Raw genomic sequence first — 23,937 nt, 5'->3', positions numbered from 1 at the left:
TCCTTCTTTCTTTCTCTTTCTTTCTCTTTCTTTCTTTAATATACCACCCTATACCCACAGGTCTCAAGGTGGTTACAACATAAATGGCACTACAAGTATGTTTAAGACTGTACCTTCCCTCATTTGTGTGGAACTTGGAAAGTTCTAGATTTCTGATGCTTACAGTCTCGTAAGGAATTGAAATTCTCTTCCCATGGGAAAGTATTCTGCTTGAATATTTGAAGTGATTAAATGTATGCATGTTCCATTTGGTTAGGAAAGGAAGATTTGCCAAGATTCCTATAGAAAGATCTACCTACCTATCTGTGCATTCATTCTGGCAATGGGAAAGGAGATGGGAATAGTTAGCGGCAAAATGGGAGAAGGAGTAGTATCATAGGAAGTGAGGGGATGAAGGGAAAAGAAGCAAGATTCTCAGGTGACAAAGATATCCCAGTGTCTATTAATGCTTCACCAGGGTATGCACTTGGAGTAATTATTGCACACCTAAAAAAACATGCGCAAGACATTTAAACACTGTTACGTTTTGAATTGATAACCACCTTGTGCTACCACTGGGAAGAAATATGAGACAGAATTATGAAGAAACAAATCAAATACTTAAAAAGACAGGCAATGCGAGATTATGCAATTTTTGTCCTCTGTACCCAGCACATTGACTTTGATTTTGTGAATGAAATAGTAAATTCAGTAATTGAATACATAAAAAAAAACCTGTGCCGTTAAAATTTTGAGGCAGAAATATTGAAAAGAAAGCGAACACTTCTACATTTAATGATTTATGAAGCTTAAGTTTTGTGTCCAATTAATTAATGGTTTATGGAACTAACTAACTGAGATCTGTGCTTGTTTTATTACCTTATGTCAGAACAGTTTTAGAAGACGTGTTGGTCCACTGAGTAAATTTTTCATAGATTAAGGATTTTGTTCAATGTTATTATAGGTTATAACAGCATCAAGCCATTATTACCTCTCCCATCAATAATTCATGAATTGTGGGTTTTAATAGTATCATAACAGGAACCAGTTATGAAATACCCTTTTAATAGTCCATGGATTACAACCCCCAAGATGTGCATTGGCACACAGATATGGCTCTCATGTCAATAATTTGTGAATGAATGGACTTGTACAAAATCCATTAAACGCCATAAACTCGTAGGGCTTCTTTCAGAGGACAATATGGTAAAACACAACCATATTATTTATGGGTATAGTGATCCACGAATTAAGGACTTCTCGAGTAATCCCTGGCATTGGACTCCATTTGTATTCAGTCATATATACGACTTCAACATCTCTCAGAACTCTTGGGCATAGTGGAACTTAATGACTATGAAGAAGCCAATTTCCTAAATCATCTCTGATTTCCTTCCATCCTCCCCTCTCATCAACTTTCTCTAGTCTTTCTGGTCACCATATCATATATCATATTATAGGCATACTTAGTCTTTCAAGCGACAGTAGTTACCCCGGAAGTTACTTCAGTCAGTAAAATACTCCATTTCTATACTATCTACATAGCCATCTCAGGTTACTCACCACTGAGATGGCGGCTAAGCAGTGTGGATATATTTGTACCACGGTAACTTTCAGGTTAGATTACTATAGGAAACTCTTTGTTTGGCTACCTTTGAAGACTGCTCAGAAACTTCAGACTCATTTCAAAGTACAGCCCTGAATGTCTTGGGATCAGAGAATCTTGAGAATTACTTTCCCTGCCCACATCAATATTAGTCTATCTAAGCACTACATTTACAACTCTTGAGGCCCTTCTCCAGGTACCACCATCATCCTATGTACAGTGGGTTCATTCAAGAGATAAGGCATTTTCATTTTGGTTGCTCACAATTTGAAATATCCTCTGTGGCTGCTTTTTTTACATTTGATACAGCTTGTTTTAGATTATCTGATAGGTGCTATTATTCCTATTTGTAATTTTACTGCCTTTTTGTGTCACTAAGCACTTTCATTACGTGCGGCAATGAATAAATAAGTACAGTCAAACCTAGGTTGTTGAACGTAATCCGTTCTGGAAGTCCATTTGGCTTCCGAAATGTTCGACAACCGAGGCGTGGCTTCCGATGGGTTACAGGAGCTTCCTGCACTCAAGCGTAAGCCACATCGAATGTTCGGCTTCCGGAAAACGTTCGAAAACCGGAGCATTTACTTCCGGGTTTTCAGCATTCGGGAGCCAAAAAGTTCCAGAACAGAGGCATTTGGGATCCAAGGTTTGACTGTACATCTAAAGTAAAATACTTCTGTTTGAGAGCATACCTGTGAAAAGCACCAGTAAGGGGGAAAATGGGGTGTGTGTGACAATTGACACACATAGGATGGAAAGTCTTGTGCAGTTGTCTCCCCTGACTATTTAATAATGTGCTGCAATTGATTCAAAATTATCTGAACTCCCGAATCACAAAAGTAGTATAAAGTACAGGTAGTTTTACGGTTTAAGCTCCCACGTTTTAAGCTTGCACATCATGCGTAAGGGTTAGAGACAAATGACTCTGAGATTAAGTGTTCCCGATGACACTGACATTTCTAATATAACATAGTATAGAGACCTTTAGGTGAATTAATACTATCACATTTTATTTGACAGTAAAGAGTGGATTGCTTATTTGTGGGGCGAACAGAATTTGCTAGTACCTTTAATAAATGTTACTTTAAAAAGTCAGTTTCGTATGACCTTTATACAAATAGAAGTTGCTGGAGACTATAAATATCCAGTATATGTAAGTATCTTGGGCAGGAGAGTTTTAAATTGCATTTCAACATTTGCTGTTATAGGACAGAACTGCATATCATTTAAAGATGCAGTGTTGGAGAAGGCCTTAAGCCTGATCTGAAAAATAATCTCATTACTGTCAAAGAGAAAAATACAATCTCTAGCATTCACTAAAATGTGTTGACTTGAAGGGCATTTTAAGGTTCAGAGTCATACTTAATGCAAGTCAGGAGTGATTTTCTGTCAATTGCAGGTAATTATGCAGTGTTCACAGTAAAAGATCATGCTGTATAAACTCTGCATTCTCTCCCCCCCCCCCACATATAGTCAGTTGCAGAAACTTCACAATTGTCCTTCTGCACAGTAGTTCCTAAAAATGTCATTATCACTTGGTTTCTACCTATATCCAGATGGTGTCAACAAAATTGTTGAGATCAAGCAGTAGAGTCCAAAGAATATCATAAAGGTAAAGGGACCCCTGACCATTAGGTCCAGTCGTGACCAACTCTGGGGTTGCGGCACTCATCTCGCTTTATTGGCCAAGGGAGCCGGCGTACAGCTTCTGGGTCATGTGGCCTGCATGACTAAGCCGCTTCTGGCGACCCAGAGCAGCGCACGGAAACGCCGCTTACCTTCCCGCCGGAGTGGTACCTATTTATCTACTTGCACTTTGAGGTGCTTTTGAACTGCTAGGTTGGCAGGAGCAGGGACCAAGCAACGGGAGCTCACCCTGTTGCGGGGTTTCAAACCGCCGACCTTCTGATCGGCAAGTCCTAGACTCTGTGGTTTAACCCACAGCTCCACCCGCGTCCCAAAGAATATCATATAAGGGCATAATTGGTGGTGGGCACAGTTGCAACATCTGGCCAGCACAGAAAGACATGTTTTAATTTCTCCTTGCAAATGACACTTGTGCCATAACACAATCTTGTATGCAGTGCCCCTTGGATGTATGATATGCGTTGCATGGTTCTTAAGATGCAGTCCACTATCTTATCTGATTAGTGGGTTGATTCATAGCTAGAGCACCTTTCTACAAATAAATAAAGAGTAGTATATAATTTAAAACAAAAGCTCTAAGAAAACAAGAAAAGTTGCACATAAAATGATGTCGTGTCCTCATTCTGAAATTGAAATTGAGCAGCAACTTGTGAATAGTATGCTCCTGGCTTCTGGTATAAAATGGTTGGGTATCTTCTACATTCCTTCCTTCCTCAATGCCTGTTCTTTTATTTCATTTAATTTCCTGGCTTGCCACTGAGTCGTAACACAGGAGGAATTCCTCGTTAGTTCTGTCTGAGACACTCCTCTTTCTAAAGCTGTATACACATTACTGCTTTTTCTGCATCCCATGTACTCCTACTGCTTTTTTTTTTTTTTAAACCATGCAACTTATCGAGACTGTTATTTTTTTTTGGGGGGGGGGAATTGCAGAGAAACAGAAACCCAACAAGTAATGGGTGTCGGGTGAAAACATCCCCACCACCTCTCCAATGTACACGGGACACGGGTGGTGCTGTGGTCTAAACCACTGAGGCGCTTGGGCTTGCCAATCGGAAGGTCGGTGGTTCGAATCGTATGTTCTCAACAGATCTAGGAGATGGCACTGACACATAAAGGTAAAGGGACCCCTGGCCATTAGGTCCAGTCGTGACCGACTCTGGGGTTGCGGCGTTTTATTGGCCGAGGGAGCCGGCGTACAGCTTTCGGGTCATGTGGCCAGCATGACTAAGCCACTTCTGGCGAACCGGAGCAGTGCATGGAAACGCCGTTTACCTTCCCACCGGAGTGGTACCTATTTATCTACTTGCACTTTGACGTGCTTTTGAACTGCTAGGTTGGCAGAAGCAGGGACCGAGCAACGGGAGCTCACCCCGTCACGGGGATTCAAACCGCCAACCTTCTGATCGGCAAGCCCTAGGCTCTGTGGTTTAACCCACAGCGCCACCCACGTCCCAACTGGCACATAGGGACAGTGTTTATTTGATTGATTGTTTCTCTGAAAGGCTCTAGACCAAAGACTTAGATACAAATCATGGTTGCTCGGTCTGAATACTTTTCAGAGCAGGGATATGGATAGGAGATTGAGGGGCCCAATCTTGCTACTTTCCAACCAAAGTCTTTCAAGCAACTTGAACTGAAAAAGTCCATTTATTTTCTAATGTGATCGAACAGAGCGAATTTTTCATCTGCTCTGTGTGTTCTAAATTATTTTCGCTGGGCACTTTGGAACAATGCAAATATACAAGTTTTATAGCTGTTAAACAGTAGGGTTTGTTCATTTTTAAATACACTCTTTAGAATATACGCACAATTATAAGTACAGTCGTACCTTGGCTCCCGAATGCCTTGGGAGTCGACATCCCAGCTCCCGAACGATCGAAAACTGGAAGTGAGTGTTCTGGTTTTCGAATGTTCTTCTGGAAGCAGAATGTCCTATGGGGATTCCGCAGCTTCTGGTTGGCTGCAGGAGCTTCCTGCAGCCAATCAGAAGACATGCTTTGGTTTCCGAACGTTTCGGAAGTTGAACGGACTTTCGGAACAGATTCCATTCGACTTCCGAGGTACGACTGTAATATACTGATAGGAAATGTGCCCATACATACAGTCAGTGTGCTAAATTTAAACCGAATCATATTTTCTCAATGACTGGTGACATACAAAGTCCAACATTAAATCAAATACCCGCTTCGTTCCTAATTGCTGCTTGAGCATTTTCTCCCTAGCCCTTTAGTTTCATGATTTTAATTATTAGTTGTTTGACAGCTAACAGCCTGGGTGCTTTAAGATATCTGACCTGGGCAGAAAATATTGTGAAAGTGTAGGCTTTTCAGGTTGAGCACCTGCTGTGTAGCGCAACGTTAAAAACAAATACTAATAATAGCATTTCTGTGTCAGTTCAAGTCAGTGTCACTTTGCTTGCATGACAGGCTATGCAAATGTGGCCATACTGTAGTAAAAGGGCAGGTCCCTTGGGGGTCTTCATCGACTGTCCTGTTCCCGGTGTTTAAGTCTTGTTTCGGTGTAAAATGGCTCCGTGTATATATACAGATATGCTGACAGCTGAGAGGAAGAGGCTAGTTCATGCACTCACCAGATCTTCACAGCGTGGATGACTGGAGACGCACATACAGCGAGGTGTGATTTGTGTGCGTGGCCTCCTTGTGCAGGAGGTGTAATTCGTGAAATTATGTCCCCGTTCAAAGCCTTGCATATGCCCATTTCTCCCACGGTGAAAATAACAGGCACATGTACAAACTGGCCCAGAGAGGCAACAGCACAAGGAAGAATGTGTGTGTTAACTTAGCTTGCGCAACGGACTGTACATCATTTTAATGGTTCCTCTTATCAACGCTATACATTAAAGGCAGCCCTTTCCATTAACATTTAATATTGGCGAAGGTGAAGTCACGTTCTGCCTCTTTACCCAACCAACACTGGTCGATGTGCTGGATTTTGCCGGTGAATCATCAGATTTGTGATGGGAGGCATTAATAATTTACTAAAGTATCTTGAGGTTTTATTTTTAAGTACTAACACCTCCCCGCTCAAAAAAAAAAAAAAAAAAGCTTTTTACTCTATAAGGTAATGGCTTAGGTCACACATCATAGCTTAGCATGAACATGACTCAGTATGAACTGTGAGCAGGCAGGTCATTTTCCTGCTGCACTGCCCCATGCTAAGCCACAATTTGGCTTAATGTGAAACCTCTGGCTTGCAGCTCATGTTTTGTCTAGGAGGGCAGAATCATGAGCCCAGGCTACAGACTCTGATTCTTAAATTTTTAATTGTCGTTTTTTACACTGCTCGGTTTTGTTTGTCAAGTGCAGCAATGGTCTTAACTTGTTTTCATCCAGTTTTCTTTTTTAATATTGAATGTTAGTTCGGCTTTATTGCAAGCTGCTTAGAGCTGTTTATTAAGTGGTGCAGAAATTTTATAAATAAGAAATAAGATCTGCTTTTTACTTTCTCCTCGTTCGGGTTTCTAAAGCGGAAGGAAAAGGCATTTCTGCTGGCAACTTGGCTGTGATGATGTATTAGTGTTCAGGTATTTAGCATTCATGTTTTGCTAAAGCAATATGTAAATCTCATTCAATCGGCAAGTTTCCTGAATAACAAAATAGCATCTTATTATAGATTCATCTGAAATATGAAACTCTCAAAGCAAAACCTGACATTGGTAAAAGAGGGTCAAATTTTTCATTTTCAGGGGTAGTTAATAATTCTCTAGTTCCACATCATCCATTTGCTTTGACATCTACCAGGGTGCTAACTTTATTGTTCTTTCCACAGTGCAATTGCTATACGCTGTGCTTGCTTACTTCAGAGAGACTTATTACTGAGCTGCTATTTCACCAATGCTATGGGCTGCAGCCTTTGTTTGAAAACTATGATGTTGACTAAGGGTTGTATATTTGATTGCTCGCCTTTGTAGAATACTTTCTGGATGGGGGAAAAGAAACCCAAGCCCAGTGAGCCAGTGTGGTGTAGTGGTTAAGAGCGGTAGTCTCGTAATCTGGTGAACCGGGTTCGCATCTCCGCTCCTCCACATGCAGCTGCTGGGTGACCTTGGGCTAGTCACACTTTTCTGAAGTCTCTCAGCCCCACTCACCTCACAGAGTGTTTGTTGTGGGGGAGGAAGGGAAAGGAGAATGTTAGCCGCTTTGAGACTCCTTATGGTAGTGATAAAGCCAGATATCAAATCCAAACTCCTCTTCTTCATCATCATCATCATCACTGATATTTTAGTTTCTCCCTGTGTGGTATATTTTACTTACTGTTTTTTTCTGTGATGGGGACCCATCTAGTCACACTGTCCTAAATCATATGATTTTGCTAAAAGTTTAGATATATGAATATCCGGTAACTTTAAAAACATAATAGTTTAAAGTAATATTATTTGTGCCCCCAACCTCAGCCAAAATGGAAAAGCTGCTTTTTCTCTCCCGCCTTCTTTATAGCCCTCTTGCATTAACAGGGTGTAATAATAATAGGGGTTGCTCGTGCGTAAGTTGCCACCACTCCTGGCTAGGTTGCCTGGTTAAACCTTTTCTGTCTGGACAGCCCTTCACTTCGTGGCTGTTTCAGTCGCTAGCAGAATCCGTCATTGGGCGTTTCTTAAACCTTTTCCAGCATAAAAGCTGTTTGACGCCAAGTCTCCTCCTACTCTCCCTGCACGGAAGTCTTCTGCGCAGGGAGGGTGTGGGTAGCGGAGGACCCATGCTCTCCCCGCTGGCCTCCAGCGAGGAGTCCTGGAGCCCTCTCGCCGATTCCCCCATCTGCCCCCCTTTATCCCTGGTGTTACGCTGATTTCCTTCCCCAGCTGATGAGCTGCCTCTCTCCCTGCTGGGCCCTTCTCCAGCATCACTTGGGAGCCTTGCCTCCGCCGCTGGCTCCGATGTCAGTTCCCTGACACAGGGTTACTGTAGAACCCTGCAGCTGTTTGAAATATTTGTAAGCTTTGGGATTTATTTTTTTAGCAGGCTTGGATCATTCCATGCTGCACCTACTCCTCAATACTTACACGCCTGAAAACATGACCATCTTTTTGTTTGAACTTTAACAATTAATTGGCTAAAGATCCAATTTGGGGGAGAGGGGAATGAAGTTGTCACAAAAGAAGAGATGAAGACAAACCCTCAGTTGTCTTGTAGAGCTTCATCTTCCCTGCCCCCAGGTCCAATTTCTGGCTTCGAAAATAAAACTTTCATTTAATTGAAAGTGTCTAATTTATGGGGGGGGGGGCGTGGAAATGAATGGGAAAGTGAAACTACCAAACTACCTGTTATCCCCAGGAAGTTTTCAAAAGAGGGCAGGGAAAAGTCTTAATACTTCTGTATTTCTGTCATAGTTTTGTCATATGTAGATGCAGTCATACCTCGGGTTACAGACGCTTCAGGTTGCGTGTTTTCGGGTTACGGACACGGTGAAACCTGGAAGTACCGGAACGGGTTACTTCCGGGTTTTGGTGCTCATGCATGCACAGAAGTGCTAAATCATGCTTTGCACATGCGCAGAAGCTCCAAATTGCAACTCGCACATGCGCAGACGCGGCGCTGCGGGTTGCGAACATGCCTCCCACACAGATCACGTTCACAATCCGAGCGTCCACTGTATAGATATATTTCTGTCTTAGTTTTGTCATATGTATATGTGATGGGATGATGAGCTGCTTGTGCGTAAAATCCCAGTCCCTCAGAGTTTGGTCAAGTCCGCAAACCTCTGTCTGTGACGGAGCGCCTTAAGCATGGCTCCGTCAGTCGCTGGCAGATTCCGACAGTGGTTGCTTTCGGAATCGCTTCCAACATAAAAGCTCCTTAACGGAAACACGTCTTCTGGACTCACGGCGTGACAGTTTCCGGCGAGGAGTGGGTGTCCCTATAGGAGGTCCAGAAACCTCCCCACTGTTCTCGCTGGAAGTGTCTCTGAGCCATCCCTCCTGCTCACTTTCCCTCAGAGACTCTCCTCTCCCCCTGCTGGTTCCCTCTTCAGCTGCTGAGTCTCTCCCAACCTCCGTGAGCCCTTCCACCACCTGTCCTTCCGATGGCAGTTCCCTGACAGTATATATATATATATATATATATATATATATATATATATATATACACACACACACACACACACACAATTTCCATTTTTTATTTTGTGCTACCACTTTCAGATCATTGGAGAAGTCTCCACACACACTTTAGGAGTCAGTTGGATCCGTGGAGTAAATTATTAGCTTAGGGTCTTTGGGCAGCGTCCAACAAAGTACTATCTCTAAGAGAAGGAATTTTGGTTGCACAACAGAATTTCCACTCACGCTCCGTCTGTTCCAGGGGTTGACCCAACTTCCAGAGTAGATTTGGAGAGAATGTGGGGCAGAAAGAATGGAAGTTCTATGGTGCAAGTAGAAATTCCTGTGCCTAGAAGAAGCACTTTCTTTGATACCACTCTTAATTCTGCTCCATGTTGACTTCAGCTTTACACAGAATTTTTCACACTCATAGAGCAGACTTATTTCACTGATTTTTTTTTATGTACTGTTCTTTTGAAAAACAAAACCCAGTTAGACTCTTGGGATACATGGAACCCTTTCCTTGTTTACTATAAGCTCTATATTTCACCTGGGAAGAGTTTTTGGTTCCTCCCCAACCATCCTCTATCTGATAATGACAAAATAGATTTTCTTTGAAAATTATTAAAGGGGAAAGAAACTATCAGTGATTTTTATTATTATTATTTCAAGCAATTGGAGGACAAGTTTCACAGCACTGATTTCTTGGGAAACTAAAGTTTCCTTTATCCTAAGACTTGCTGCTTTGGAAAAGTGTTCCTTTTACTTCCTATTTGGAGAATAGTTACGGATTTTTCCTCTTTCCCTATATTATGTAGTATGACTTATTTGTCACAGCCAGCTGGACTTCCTTCTTGAATGTGCAGTTTTAAGGCCTGTGGGCACCTTCCTGGGTTAGTATGGTGAGTAGCTTCTAGGCAGCTGGGATAAACTCAGTCAATAGAGCATGAACCGCATGGGTTTGAGCCTCACATTGGGCAAAAGATTCCTGCATTGCAGGGGTTTGGACTAGATGACCCTCTGGGCCCTTCCAGTTCTACAATTCTATGATTCTATGAACAAGGGATCCTATTTTAATGCACAACTTTGACAAGGGAGTCTTCCGAGGCGAAATACTACATGACAGTTCATTGGCACCATTGCCTACTGACCCATTTGTCCAGTGAATGGAAGGTCACACATAAATCGTGTCCTCCCTAAAAGAGGGCACATGTTGCAGTGAGACCTGGAGACTGACCTCCTGGTTGTGGGTGGGTCTATTGGACAGCCACAACACCCGATTGGTAGGTGCCTCGTTGCTGGGTATAATCTGGCCAATGGGGTGCAGTCTAAATGGATTGAGGGACCTATATAAACCATGTGATATCTTTATTTATTGTCATTGTCCCATGCAGGACAATGAAATTGAAAAACTACATAAAACTACATAAAAACTACATAAAACATTCAAAAACCCCTAAAAACTCGGAAACCCCATTTTAAAATACACTATACTATAGAGACCCCTTATGCTGCATTTAGAACCAGAATTGCATTTGCGTAGAAACTGTTTCTCAAGCGCCTAGCCCTGGCCTTCATAACCCTATACCTTCTTCCAGAAGGCAGAAGCTGAAAGAGATCATTTCCGGGGTGCGTACTATCCTGCGCTATCTCTGCCGCTTTCTTATGGCACCTGGCAGCATAGATTTGATGCACAGGTCCCAGAGCTTCCTCTTTTGGCTCGTGCATCGGAACACCCACCCACCTCTCCCTAATTTTAGGGCATTTTGCGATTGACTTTGTCGTTGGGACAGGGGCACGGCAGGAATTTTCCCCACTTGGCTGATTGGCTGTGGCCATTTGTGTTTCACCTGCAATTCGTCACAACTTGTAAGGTTGCGGATAGGCACTGGTTCATGTGATAGGGATGGGACAATGGTCTCGCCATCCTTATGTGAAGGGTATTCCATTAAAGGAATCCAAGGACTCAACTTGGTTTGGTCAACCCCCAAAAGGGGGTTGTGCCCGTGCCTGAGTCCAGGGGAGCATCTGGGGAGTGAACAGAGTCTGTTCCCAGGCTTTTCACCTGCCTCAGGTGTTCACCCTTGGCTGACCTATGATAGAGCTCTGGGTCAGTGCTACCTGCAACGGTGGAGGGAGCTAGTCGAACCAGAGCCTATGCAACCACTCACTTTTCTGTAATCAATAAAGTTGTGGCCTAAATTCTGCCAAAAACCAAAACTAAAATTTGAGTCAAATGTGTCTTTATTTAAGGGGCAGGTCTCTGGGTCTGAACATGCAAATAGCAGCCAGCCTAAATCCAGACCTCTTTCCTACAGAGTCTCACATTTTGGGTGGAAATATGCAAAACCATAGTCAGGGGAGCATGCAGACACTACAGCTGCATTGCACATACCCTTTTAAACAAAAGTTTCATCATGTTATACAGTACATGCATTTATTGTGAAGAAATCCATTTCATCTTTTAATGGCAGCTTTGTTCAAGACAAACTGTCAGAATGAATCTACTAGGGATCCTTTTTAAGTGTCATCCATTAAACCATTAGAGCACTCATTAAAACTGTTAGCACAGACTTGTTATTCATGAGTTATTGGTCTTTCACACTTCTACAATGTTTCTGCCAATATCACTCTATTCTCTGTTCCAGCCTGGCTATTCAGACCTGGGAAATATAGATTAGATTTCTCTCTCCAGACAGGTCTTTGATGAAGTATGGTGAGGTTGAGAGCACCAAGCTAAGATTAGACTGTTTCCCTAGATTTCACAGAAATATTATTATTTATTGATTTTATATACCCCCCTATACCCGGAGGTCTCAGGACGGTTCACAGAACAAAATAGTGGCAACTGGATTCAAATATATAATTAAATATAGATCCAAGCATTGTCTGCTACATATTGCGGGGGGGGGGGAATATGATGTGAATTACCTAATTTTGAAGACAAATATTACTCAGTATGTAGTGGATATGATTTGGAACAATTTAAGAGTTCTTCCAACGTGGACACTTTTAAAATTTGATCAGGAGGATATGCCCACAGATCTGAAATCTTTAATTTGGTTCTTGATGATAGCTGAAAAGATAGTAAGGGCAACATGGTGGATATCCCAGCAAGCTTTGAACTGGCAGAAATGAATAAATTGACCAAACGGATTCACAGGAGAAAAGGCAGATCGTGGAAAGACTGAAATATTTTGTCAGTTATTGGACTGCAAAGTGTGGAAATGCAAGGCTGGAAAGGAATCTATTTTTTGTAATGATGGAAACATGGATTCATTGCATCACAATAAAAAAGAGAAGGAAGGAAGCAAGGCCTGCTTTCTTGATGAAATCATTTTGATTGGTTTTACAAATACAAGGTATAAATAAACACAAACTAGTAAAAACATAACTATAAAAAGAGATTCTCTGAATCTCTTGACTTCCCCCCATCCCCTCCATGGGGTCTCATTTTAAACATTTGCAACTGCATATTCATCCGTACTCCAATTTTTATATCAAACCATATTGTCCATAATAATTTTTACACCACAAGTGGGTCAAAACCCTGCTCTTGTTATCACCTGCTTACAGTGGTCCCCTAAGTAACTTTTAAATTTTCCCCATTCTTTTATAAAGTTTTTATCCTCTTGGTTCCTGAGTTTTCCAGTCAGCTTTGCCATCTCGGCATAGTCCATCAACTTTGCCATTCTTCTATGGTAGGGACTTTGTCTTCTTTCCATTCTGAGCTAATAACATCTGGGCTGCTGTTGTTCCATACATAAAGAGTCTTTTCTGCTCCTTTGCTATGTCGGTACCTATAAAGGTAAAGGGACCCCTGACCATTAGGTCCAGTCACCTGGGGTTGTGGCGCTCATCTCGCTTTATTGGCCGAGGGAGCCGGCGTACAGCTTCCGGGTCATGTGGCCAGCATGACTAAGCCGCTTCTGGCGAACCAGAGCAGTGCACGGAAACGCCGTTTACCTTCCTGCCGGAACGGTACCTATTTATCTACTTGCACTTTGACATGCTTTTGAACTGCTAGGTGGGCAGGAGCAGGGACCTAGCAACGGGAACTCACCCCATTGCGGGGATTCGAACCGCCGACCTTCTGAGCAGCAAGTCCTAGGCGCTGTGGTTTAACCCACAGCGCCACCCGCATCCCATCGGTACCTATAATTCCTAGTAAAAAAAGGCTTCTGCTTTCTGTACTCAGACTGAGCTGCCTCATTTGATCATGGCCAATGTACACAGCCAACTCAGTGATCCTCCATTCCTGTACACCCCCTTGCATTCAAACTACTAATGAATTTTATTTGTTATAACAGGTAAGATGAATTGAAGCATCATAACTCTAGTGTGCTTGCAGCAGCTCTGATACACACCTTTGGGAGTGACACATGAACAGGTGCCCTTCTGTTCTTTGCAGCACTGGGGACACCTTTTTGCCCACACATGTGGAGCTTTTTCTGGCTTTAATAAGAATGAGGAAGCCCCCGAGAGAATGCTCTGTGTGCACAATGGAACCCCAGGGAGCTTTAAATTGCTTCAATTACAGCTTATCTTTTTGGTGGTGTGCCAAGAGGCAACTGCTGTTATTAAGGTACAGCTGTACCTTACCTTTAATCTGCAGTGAATATCTGCTAGATGTTAAATGCAGCCTATCTCCAGCATAATATGGGTCAGAAGGGACCTAGCCTGCAGTATCTTGTAAGAAACAAAAAGACGGAACGCCCATGTGTAGGAAGGACATTTTATGAAAGATTTCTGACTTGAGATGCTTGTGTTTGTCTAACTGTGGCTGTGCTAATTAAAAAGTGTGGGCTGGAAAACCACCCCTAGAAAGCTGAATGCTTCATTTGTTTCTGGAGAACATGGAGATACAGGAAAGAATAAACGGAACAATTGCTGTACTGCCTGGTTTGAAGGAAGCCGGTCCTCAGGTGTGGAAGCAGTACATAAAAGCTACAAGCAGCTGAAAATGACGCTCTTTGTGCAGTATGATAAACAGAACTTTGTTGTTGATTTTGGTAAATCACTGAATCTTCAGTTAATATGAAGGGCTGCCATTTTCTGTACTTTCTTCCACACTGGGAGAGCCAGTGTGGTGTAGCGGTTAAGAGTGGTGAACTCGTAATCTGGTGAACCGGGTTTGCGTCCCCGCTCCTCCACATGCAGCTGCTGGGTGACCTTGGGCCAGTCACACTTCTCTGAAGTCTCTCAGCCCCACTCACCTCACAGAGTGTTTGTTGTGGGGGAGGAAGGGAAAGAAGAATGTTAGCCACTTTGAGACTCCTTTGGGTAGTGATAAAGCGGGATATCAAATCCAAACTCCTCTTCTTCTTCGCTTATTTCTAGTTAAAAATAAGATTTTAAGCTTTTGCTTCATAACATTGGCCTCACATAACGGAGTCAGATGAGTAAAACTTATATCCTAATAAGAGTGTTTCGGGATGTTGCCTAAGAAGTTTTCACAATACTCCCCAATGTCTGAAATTATTTCCTCAGCAACATGTGAATAAGTCCCCCTCTATGTCCAAATAATATCCCGATTGATTAGTTTTTTAGGAGGTGGGGGACTATAGAGTACCCCTCGAATGGCTTTTTGTCCCTTTCTAATGTTTGATTAAATAGCTATTTCACTATATGCAGACACTGGGGTGGGGTGGAAGCATCACTGTGTGAAAATAGTGGCAAAAAAGGCTACCCAAACTCCCCCATCTCCTTGCAATCCACAACCAATCCCTGTTTCCTGCTTCTGCTGCCGCTGGCAGAGAATTTGGGGGAAACCACCCTGCGCTGTGACATATTTCCTTCAGTTCATGGTGTGGAGTTCATGGTTGTACTTTCCCCTCTCCATTCATTCTCTCCTACAGGAAGTGGAGGCGGGATCTTGGGATTAGAGTGGTTAGTAACAGATTGAGGAGTGTGCGAGTTTGGAACAATTGGTGAGAAGATGGGGCAGAGGCAGTTTGAGGCAAACAGTTGGGCGGGTGGGGGGGGCAGGAAGGGGCAGGGCAAGGATAACTGTGGGGGATGGCTGGGGTGGAGTAAGCTGTGAGGGAAGCAGGGTGAGACATGAAGGATGAGGGTATCACAAGAGATGGAGGGTAGGAAGGACTGGAAAGCAATTTGAGCAGGGCAGCAGCCCCTAGTATAACTCTCGATTTCTGTGAGCAGTACTCTTATCAGTGTAGGTGTAGTCCTAGGTACTGGATAATGGAAAATAAAATAAAATAAATAAAATAAAATAAAAATTTATACCCCTCCCATCTGTCTGGGTTTCCCCAGCCACTATGGGCAGCTTCCAACAAAAGATTAAAAGTACATTAAAACATCAGTCATTAAAAACTTCCCTAAACAGTCTATCAAGGACGCAGGTGGCACTGTGGGTTAAACCACAGAGCCTAGGACTTGCCGATCAGAAGGTCAGCGGTTCAAATCCCCATGACGGGGTGAGCTCCCGTTGCTTGGTTCCTGCTCCTGCCAACCTAGCAGTTCGAAAGCGCGTCAAAGTGCAAGTAGATAAATAGGTACCGCTCCGGCGGGAAGGTAAACGGCGTTTCCGTGTGCTGCTCTGGTTTGCCAGAAGCGGCTTAGTCATGCTGGCCACATGACCCAGAAGCTGTACGCCGGCTCCCTCGGCCAATAAAGTGAAATGAGTGCTACAACCCCAGAGTCAGTCACGACTGGACCTAATGGTCAGGGGTCCCTTAACCTTTTAAACATGCTATCAGGATCTACCATCTCTGTCCCTCATCATCTCTATGTCCTCATCTTCATCCAATTTTGGCTGTGAAACAGATAGCAGTATGTGGCACAGCACAATGTATTGCTTGCATTGCATTGCACCGAGTCTCCTATGCAGTCCTGTCTTATTAATATGAAACTTAGCAGGAGACAGGATAAAATATAACCAGAATTGGGGAAAAAATGCACAGAATGAAAAGGGACTAAAGGGGAAGCTACGTGTTACAGCACAGCTGTGCATGACATTAGCCCCTGCTCTCCTTCAAAGCATCTTCAGGGTGATTTGCACTTTAAAGTGAACACGGGCCTGAATTAGTGCCAGAAGTCACCCCAAAGACCTTGGAAAATATGATGCCTCTTCCATTTTAACAGCTCTTGTATTAGATCAGCACCAGATTTAAGGGGGTGCGGGCAGTTCCCCTGCACAAAGCACCAAGCTGAGGGGGCGAACAATAATAATACCTATATTGAGTGCTTTCTTCTGGGGGTATGCAGGGGTACGTATACCCTCTAAACATTTTGTGAATCTAAGTTTGGCCTCATTGAAGGGCAGTATTTCAATATGAGTAGGAAAATGAGAGTACCCCCCAAAAAAATATTTAGGGGAAAAAAGCACTGCCTATATTTATATGATGGGACGCGGGTGGCACTGTGGGTTAAACCACAGAGCCTAGGACTTGCCAATCAGAAGGTCGGCGGTTTGAATCCCCGCGACGGGGTGAGCTCCCGTTGCTCGGTCCCTGCTTCTGCCAACCTAGCAGTTTAAAAGCACGTCAAAGTGCAAGTAGATAAATAGGTACTGCTCCAGCGGGAAGGTAAACGGCGTTTCTGTGCGCTGCTCTGGTTCGCCAGAAGCGGCTTAGTCATGCTGGCCATATGACCTGGACCTAATGGTCAGCGGTCCCTTTACCTTTATATTTATATGGGTACCTACTGAAATTCTATGATTCTATGAAAAGATACATAAAAAGCAACTGTACCAAAATCTGGTATCTGAAGAAGTGTGCATGCACATGAAAGCTTATACCCAGAACAAATTTAGTTGGTCTCTAAGGTGCTACTGGACTATTTTTTTATATATTTCGACTGCATCAGACCAGCATGGCTACCTACCTGAATCTTGTACCAAAACGAGTTGTTGTGAAAATAAGACATATTTGGAGAGGGGCACCAAATTTTGTCCTTGGTCAGGGTACCACATTACCGCAGTCCACCCTGATTAGATCATTGTGAACTAGCAATGCCCATCCTCCACAAGGAAGTGAGTTCTACAGCTCAGTTGCTGGTATGGATGAGCTGCTTTCTACATATGCTTAAATTCACCATGTACAAGCCAACCAGCTCTTTGGATGAGATTGCTACAGAAACGTCTTTCCCTTGGCAGCACCAGGAATTTCAATTGATGATCTTTGGTTAGATACTTTAGAGCCTACCCTCAGAACAAGGGGTTTCTGGCAGCACTAATGAAGTCTTTTCTGCCTTGCAAATGTACAGAGGCCACAGGCATTCTATAGAGAAAATACCCAGTTCTATGGTTGCCATAGCTAAATCTACTTGAGCCTTCCGTTATTCTTCCTCCGTTTTATTATTATAACCTCTTCACTTCTCTCTCTCGCACAACAACAACAACAGAATAGGTTTTTCTCTTGTTTTGTGTAAGAACAGATAGAGTATCTTGCAAGGCCAGCAGTTAAATGCGATTGTCAATAAGGGCTTGCCCACACTTGCACTTGTCTTGTGCTTTCTAAGCACATGTTTTCCGCTTTTCCCTGGAGAAACCTGCCCTTTGAACATTGATTCAGAGCAATCTGGCCCAAACCCAGTTGGCATTCTGATTCTGCGGGGGTTTTCAGGGTAAAGCGGCGAGACAAGCAGACATCCAGTTGAGCCCTAAGTACCAGTATGGCAAACTGCAGTGGAATAAGACCCACAGTTAAGTCCTTTGAGCTATGCAATACATGTGAACCTTTTATAAAAGGTAAGTATTTCCAAAATAAAAATAGTTCTTCAGCTAATAATAACTATCCCTTCTCTCTCTCTCTCTCTCTCTCTCTCTCTCTCTCTCTCTCTCAAGTCAATTGACCCAGGGCAGCAATTCACATGGGAACACTCTAACCTGGAAGTAAATAAACCAAAGAATAGATACGCGAATGTCATCGCTTATGACCATTCTCGAGTTCTCCAATCAGCAATAGAAGGTAAGGTGAAAATGGAACCACGCAAACCTTCAGACATTGTATATTAAAAGCAGTTCATCTTCCACAGGATCAAACTCGGCTAAAATTCAGAGCTTTGAAATCCACATACTGATATTTTGTTATATTTCATTTTGAAGTGCTTAAACACATGAAAGAGTTCCTTACTTAATATGCCATTAACATACATGGTACTAGTTCTTTTACCACAGCAGTAACAAAAAGAGCTAAGGGTATGTGCAAATTTGTGGTGTGGGTGTCAGGGATGTGTGTGTGTGTGTGTGTGTGTGTGTGTGTGAGAAAAAGCAGACGCCTCGTGGAAGATTATTTTCCCCTGCAGTGATAATGTGTGAACCAGAAAGAACAGTGTTTTGCTTTCTGATCTACCTCAGAGACGCCGGGTCTTCCTAAAAGCATTACATAACAAAATAAATTGAGCAAACGTCTCTTGCAAGTTACTAATAGATACCATCTGAACTGCAACTGTTTGTGTTATGTTATGGGATGTGATATGCTATAAACTGTTGTAGGGGGAGCGAGACGTATCTCTTGGTTTTGTAAAGTTTGCACACATTCATGAAAGGTCTTGGACTGATCACTTACATTTCAGGTTGGGGGTCTGGGAATAAGACCTTAAAAGGCTGGCTTTGACCAAAGTCAAAGGCTTTGACTTTGAAATAAGTTGTTTTTTATACCCTTAGTTCCAGGAAAGGAAATCCAGAGATCGTCTTTTGTGGTATGTTCATAGCTCAGCAGCAGAGCACACTGTTTTATGCATGAGATTTGAGTTCATATCCCCAATATTACTAGTTAAGGGATCTCAGGGAAGAGAGCTTGATGTAGAGCCACTATATACAACCTTGGAGGGCTGGATTAAAAATCAGTTGGGCAACTCTAGGTAGATCTACTGGGCAGCTCTTCAGAGAGGCCTTGTTCACAGGTAGCTTAACTTGTTTACATGTGGCTTACTCTGGTTCATTAGCGAGGCCTTGTTCACATATGAGCAAGCATGTGGGTTCTCAGAATGAAAATCACATCTTCTTCACTCATCTCCAGGTCTTCCTGCTGCCACAAGACCTGCAGCTAAGCCAAACAAAGCCAAAGCAAGAAAAAACTTTGGCGAGACAACCCACGAGCCCAGGTCCATGTAGTTCAGCAGCAGGAGGACTGGGGTGAAATAAATAATAACAATTGTTCTTATTCTTATTATTTGTACCCCACCCATCTAACTAGGTTGCCCCAGACACTCTGGGTAGCTTCTAGCATATGCCAAAACATAATAAAACATTTAAAAACTTCCCTATACAGGGCTTCCTTTAGATGTCTTCATTCATTCATTCATAAATAAATAAATAAATAAATAAAATTTATACCCAGCCACTCTGAGCGGCTCTCAGCAGAATATTAAAAACACGATAAAACATCAAACATTAAAGACTTCCCTAAACAGAGCTGCCTTCAGACGTCTTCTAAAAGTCAGATAGTTGTTGTTTTCCTTGACATCTGGTGGGAGGGTGTTTCACAGGGTGGGCGCCACTACCAAGAAGGCCCTCTGCCTAGTTCCCTGTAACCTCACTTCTCACAGTGAGGGAACTGCCAGAAGGCCCTCAGAGCTGGACCTTAGTGTCCGGGCAGAATGATGGGGGTGGAAACACTCCTTCAGGTATACTGGGCTGAGGCCATTTCGGGCTTTAAAGGTCAGCACCAACACTTTGAATTGTGCTCGGAATCGTACTGGGAGCCAATGTAGGAGTTTCAGGACCGGTGTAATATGGTCTCGGCGGCCATTCCCAACCATGAAGCAGCCATGATTTTTTCTGTTGGCACCCACACACTTGCTTCTTCTTGGCTTAGTGTTGTGTGCGAACCAGGCCAACGTGCAGGTAGAAGCTAACACTGTGTTTAAGTATGTTGAAGTCATAGTGAAACAAAAAAACAACTTGAATTGATTTAGTGCACATGGAGTATTTAATTCTTGTGGTGTGGTGGTAGTGTTGGTAACTATTTTAAAATGGTGACCTTCAACCACAGCTGAGTTTACAGAGGTCTTAATTGCTTTTACTTCTGTGCCAAGCACAACTTACAATCCAAATTGTCTAGATGAGGCAGTCCTAATTATCAGAAAACACGAGCATTTGGCGCATTAGAAATTGATCCATGGACGGATTCCTCCAAAGGCCATCCCACTATTAACTGCTCCCTCAGCTAAAAGATGCTGCTTTTAGGCATAAGGAGATGTTTCTGTCAGGAGGTCCTACACACAAGTAGGAGTCTGGCAGAGACACATGCCCGACTGGCATGTTCTCTCCCTCCTGGTCAGTCGTTTGGGAGATTCAAATGCTTTCTCCAGAGCGAACATCACAGCAACTGATACCTGAGAGGCATCAGCACACTTCGGGATCAGCAGAGTACAATATATGCAGTCAGTGGAAAGACTCAGTAGCGCAGCATTTGGCTAAACTACGTTTATTTACATATACACACTTGGAGCATTGTAACTCTGCTCCTTCCTCTTCAGTATCAGACAGCAAAGAGAAAGAACAAAAGGACAAATGTCCTACATCATGGAAACACAGTTATACAAACATCCTGTCTCTGTCACTCCCCACAATGTGGAATGAAAACGTACACCGTCATGTGATAAAAACAATCCCATGACTGCAGCGCGGGAAGAGAATCCTAACAGTTTCAACTAGTTTGGTTACTTGAACAGGAGCTCATAGCTCCTTCATCCCTCATATATAACATGCTAAATTGTATGCAGCATTTGATACCCCAAACAAGCAGTCGCGGGACGGAGCAATGACTGTGTTTATAAGTGCAATCAATTCTCCAGTGTGCTGTGCAGAGCTAAGTGAATGCTTTCTGAAGGAAAACACAACCCCACTATTGAGCCTACATCTCTGCCTAATTTTTTGCAGCTGCATTTCGGAGGCTTTGATAGCAGACAGCTTTTTCCCAAATATATTAGAAAATTTAAATGATTGCCTTGGAAAAAAATTTGCATGTAATAATCTGCTTACATTTGTTACACCTGTAAGGCAATTTACATGATATTGACTGCATTTTAGCTGTGTCAGTTATGTTCCCTCATATCAGGCTTCCCAGCCCAAATGTCACTTCACATGTATATTAATTAGAGATTTGGATATCCAAAAAAGGAAAAAAAGAACCTCTTTTCTTAGCAAAGTGTGTGGATTTTGCGCTCTCAGCCCCCTGAAAAGAAGTGGATTGTTTTCTTATTAGGGAAATTCATGGGCATTGTTGAGCCTGTTCTGCTTTTCTTCATTGTTTTTTTGCTTCTGTGGAATAGAGATACAGGCCAAAGTACATCCTATGCTAAAACAATCAATTTTATTTTATTTTTTTCTGGAAAGAGATCTGAGTAAGCAGTAAAGCCCAGTTTGAAAGGGCTACCGGATTCAGGGTGTGTGAACCAAGAACTTCCTTGGTAAACAAACAAACAAACAAAACCCAAGCAACTTTCTGTGCAAGAAACAAAGTTCAGTCAATGGCATAAGAAAGAGAAAATGTAGAGCTTTAATCGAATCAGAGCTCCTGTTAAGTGCAGTGCAATGTTTTGTTCTTTCCAGAGACCCAAACCTGAGCTAGAAAAGAAATGTCATTTTATTTTACTTTACTCCACTTGTAGAGGAGAAAATATGTATGTTAAAATTAAAATGCAGCCTAGTAAACATACAGGGGGTCATGACAGGGGCACAGGGCTGCACTTTTATTTCATCCATGCACTGCCCAAGCTGCTAATTTGCAAAATAATTTTTATACACTGAAACCATCTTGGGTTGATCTATGATGACACACCTTTTAAATGCTTCGATGCACGTTGAGACTGACATTAAAGCATGCCCTAGACTAAGTTTGAAATGTGAATTGTGGCAGGAAGTTCTTAGTCAAGATTTTTTAAAAAAGAAAACCCAACTCTTCATCTTCTTTGAATATTAGGGAAAACTATATAAGAATTAAATTTGTTAACAGGCACTCTCAGCTTGTCCCATTGACTTAAGATAGTGGTAGGGTGTGTTGAATATAATGATATATGGCAATTTATGGACCTAAAGCCATTTGCACACGTTGCCATGCAACCAATCCACGCAGAATGTAGGCACCCTATATATAGAAATGAGCAAACCAGTGATATTTTAGGGAGCAGGCTAGCAGGCAGGTCCCATTACTTTCATCATAGGAGCCTACACAACACAAAACACTGTATGTAGGTTTTATTTTTATTTGTTTTTCATCTTATATTTTGGAAATGTACATCTAGGTGTTTTTTCCTTTAATTTTTTGGGGGGCCCCCAAGAGAGTGGAGCCCTAAGCTTTAGTTTATACATAAATCTGATACTGTTTACATCCTAGCCTAAAATGTTGAACAACTAGGGATAAAATTGACACAATCCATTTGGTTATTTCTCAACCTTCTATCTGATTCTTTCTCCAAGATGTTCAGAGTAGCATAACCCATTTTATTTTCACAAGAAGAGTGTGTGACTGGCCCAAGTTCTCCCAGTGAGGTCCTTGTGCAGAGATTTGAACTCAGGTCTCCCTTTTTCAAATGTCTGACTGCCCTACACACTTTCAACCATGCTTTTAACTCTGCCTGAATTGACGTTGAGCCATATCCATTTTTGGCTCTTGATTTCAGAAATAAATTTAGCTGCTTTTCATTTCGCTCCCCTTTTAGAGTACAGCTTTTGCAAGAATGTTATTCAAAATATATCCATCTTCTTGTATTTCTAAGAATTTTAAAACAGTGGGTTGTAATGCCCTATTTAAGTGGAATGTCTTTCCCAAGCTTAGAGACTTTATTGCCAGGCTCTAAAGAAACAGTAAACATTCCAAATATGAAAATAAAAATGCTGCCTAGCATTACATTTATTTCACAGCTGCATTTGTTTTTGGGTTACTATAGAAACTAGTGCTTTGATGTTGTTATGAGATTTAGGTTTTTGTGTTGTTCCTTTTTTGAAAAAAAAGGAACTTAGCCAAATATATTGAACTCCAGAATGCATATTTCACTGCATTTATTTTATCCTTCCAAGGATTTTCCTTTTTAAAATAATAAATAAATAAAAGTTGTCCGTAAAATGCTTCATTAAAAAGCATTTGGAATTAGCTGGCTCTGAGTGAACCCAATTTTATTCTGCTCAGTGTGATGGAGTACAGGAGTAGCCAATGGGGTGCCCTTCAGAAGTTGTTGGGCTCCCAACTCCCATCAGACCCAGCCAGTGTGGCCAATGGGCAGGAATTATGGGAGTTGTAGTCCAATAACACAAGGAATGTATGAACTTGGCTACCCCTGATATGGTGGGTAGGTTTAGGAGACCTAGGTGGCCTTGGACGTGCCACTGCCCCTTATCCAAACCTCCTCCCTCTCACAGAATTGTTACAAGGTGATAATGGACAGACCCCATCAATGCCCCTGCTCTAATTCTTCTTCTTCTTCTTCTTCTTCTTCTTCTTCTTCTTCTTCTTCTTCTTCTTCTTCTTCTTCTTCTTCCAGGAAAGACAGGATACAGATGTGATAATTTTGTGTTTGTAGGGTGTGTAATGGTCCTATGAATTGCCTGCTAACTGCCCACCTGTCCATTTCCTGTCCCCCCCCCAAATGAATTCAGTTTTCCTTTGCAAAATCTCTTACTACTTCATACTCTTCTCTTTCCAGTACTTAGTGATCATCAACTGCACAACTCGTTGTGCAT

At 42.4% G+C, this 23,937-nt stretch overlaps 1 protein-coding gene across 28 annotated transcripts in view; it reads left to right on the top strand.

Moving 5' to 3' along the window:
* Window positions 1-23,937, top strand: part of PTPRD (protein tyrosine phosphatase receptor type D) — a 1,185,728-nt gene that overhangs the window by 1,088,547 nt on the left and 73,244 nt on the right. For all 28 annotated transcript variants that reach the window (XM_081176033.1, XM_081176022.1, XM_081176026.1 and 25 more), the window contains one exon: window positions 18,097-18,220. In XM_081176033.1, the coding sequence (XP_081032159.1) occupies window positions 18,097-18,220 (124 nt within the window). The remainder of the gene's footprint in view (window positions 1-18,096; window positions 18,221-23,937) is intronic.

The sequence above is a fragment of the Podarcis bocagei genome (genome assembly GCF_964188305.1).
Source record: "Podarcis bocagei genome assembly, chromosome: 17".
In the NCBI taxonomy this organism is placed as follows: Eukaryota; Metazoa; Chordata; class Lepidosauria; order Squamata; family Lacertidae; genus Podarcis; species Podarcis bocagei.
The sequence above is the reverse complement of the archived record's forward strand: the minus strand, read 5'-3'. Positions and strand labels throughout refer to the sequence as shown.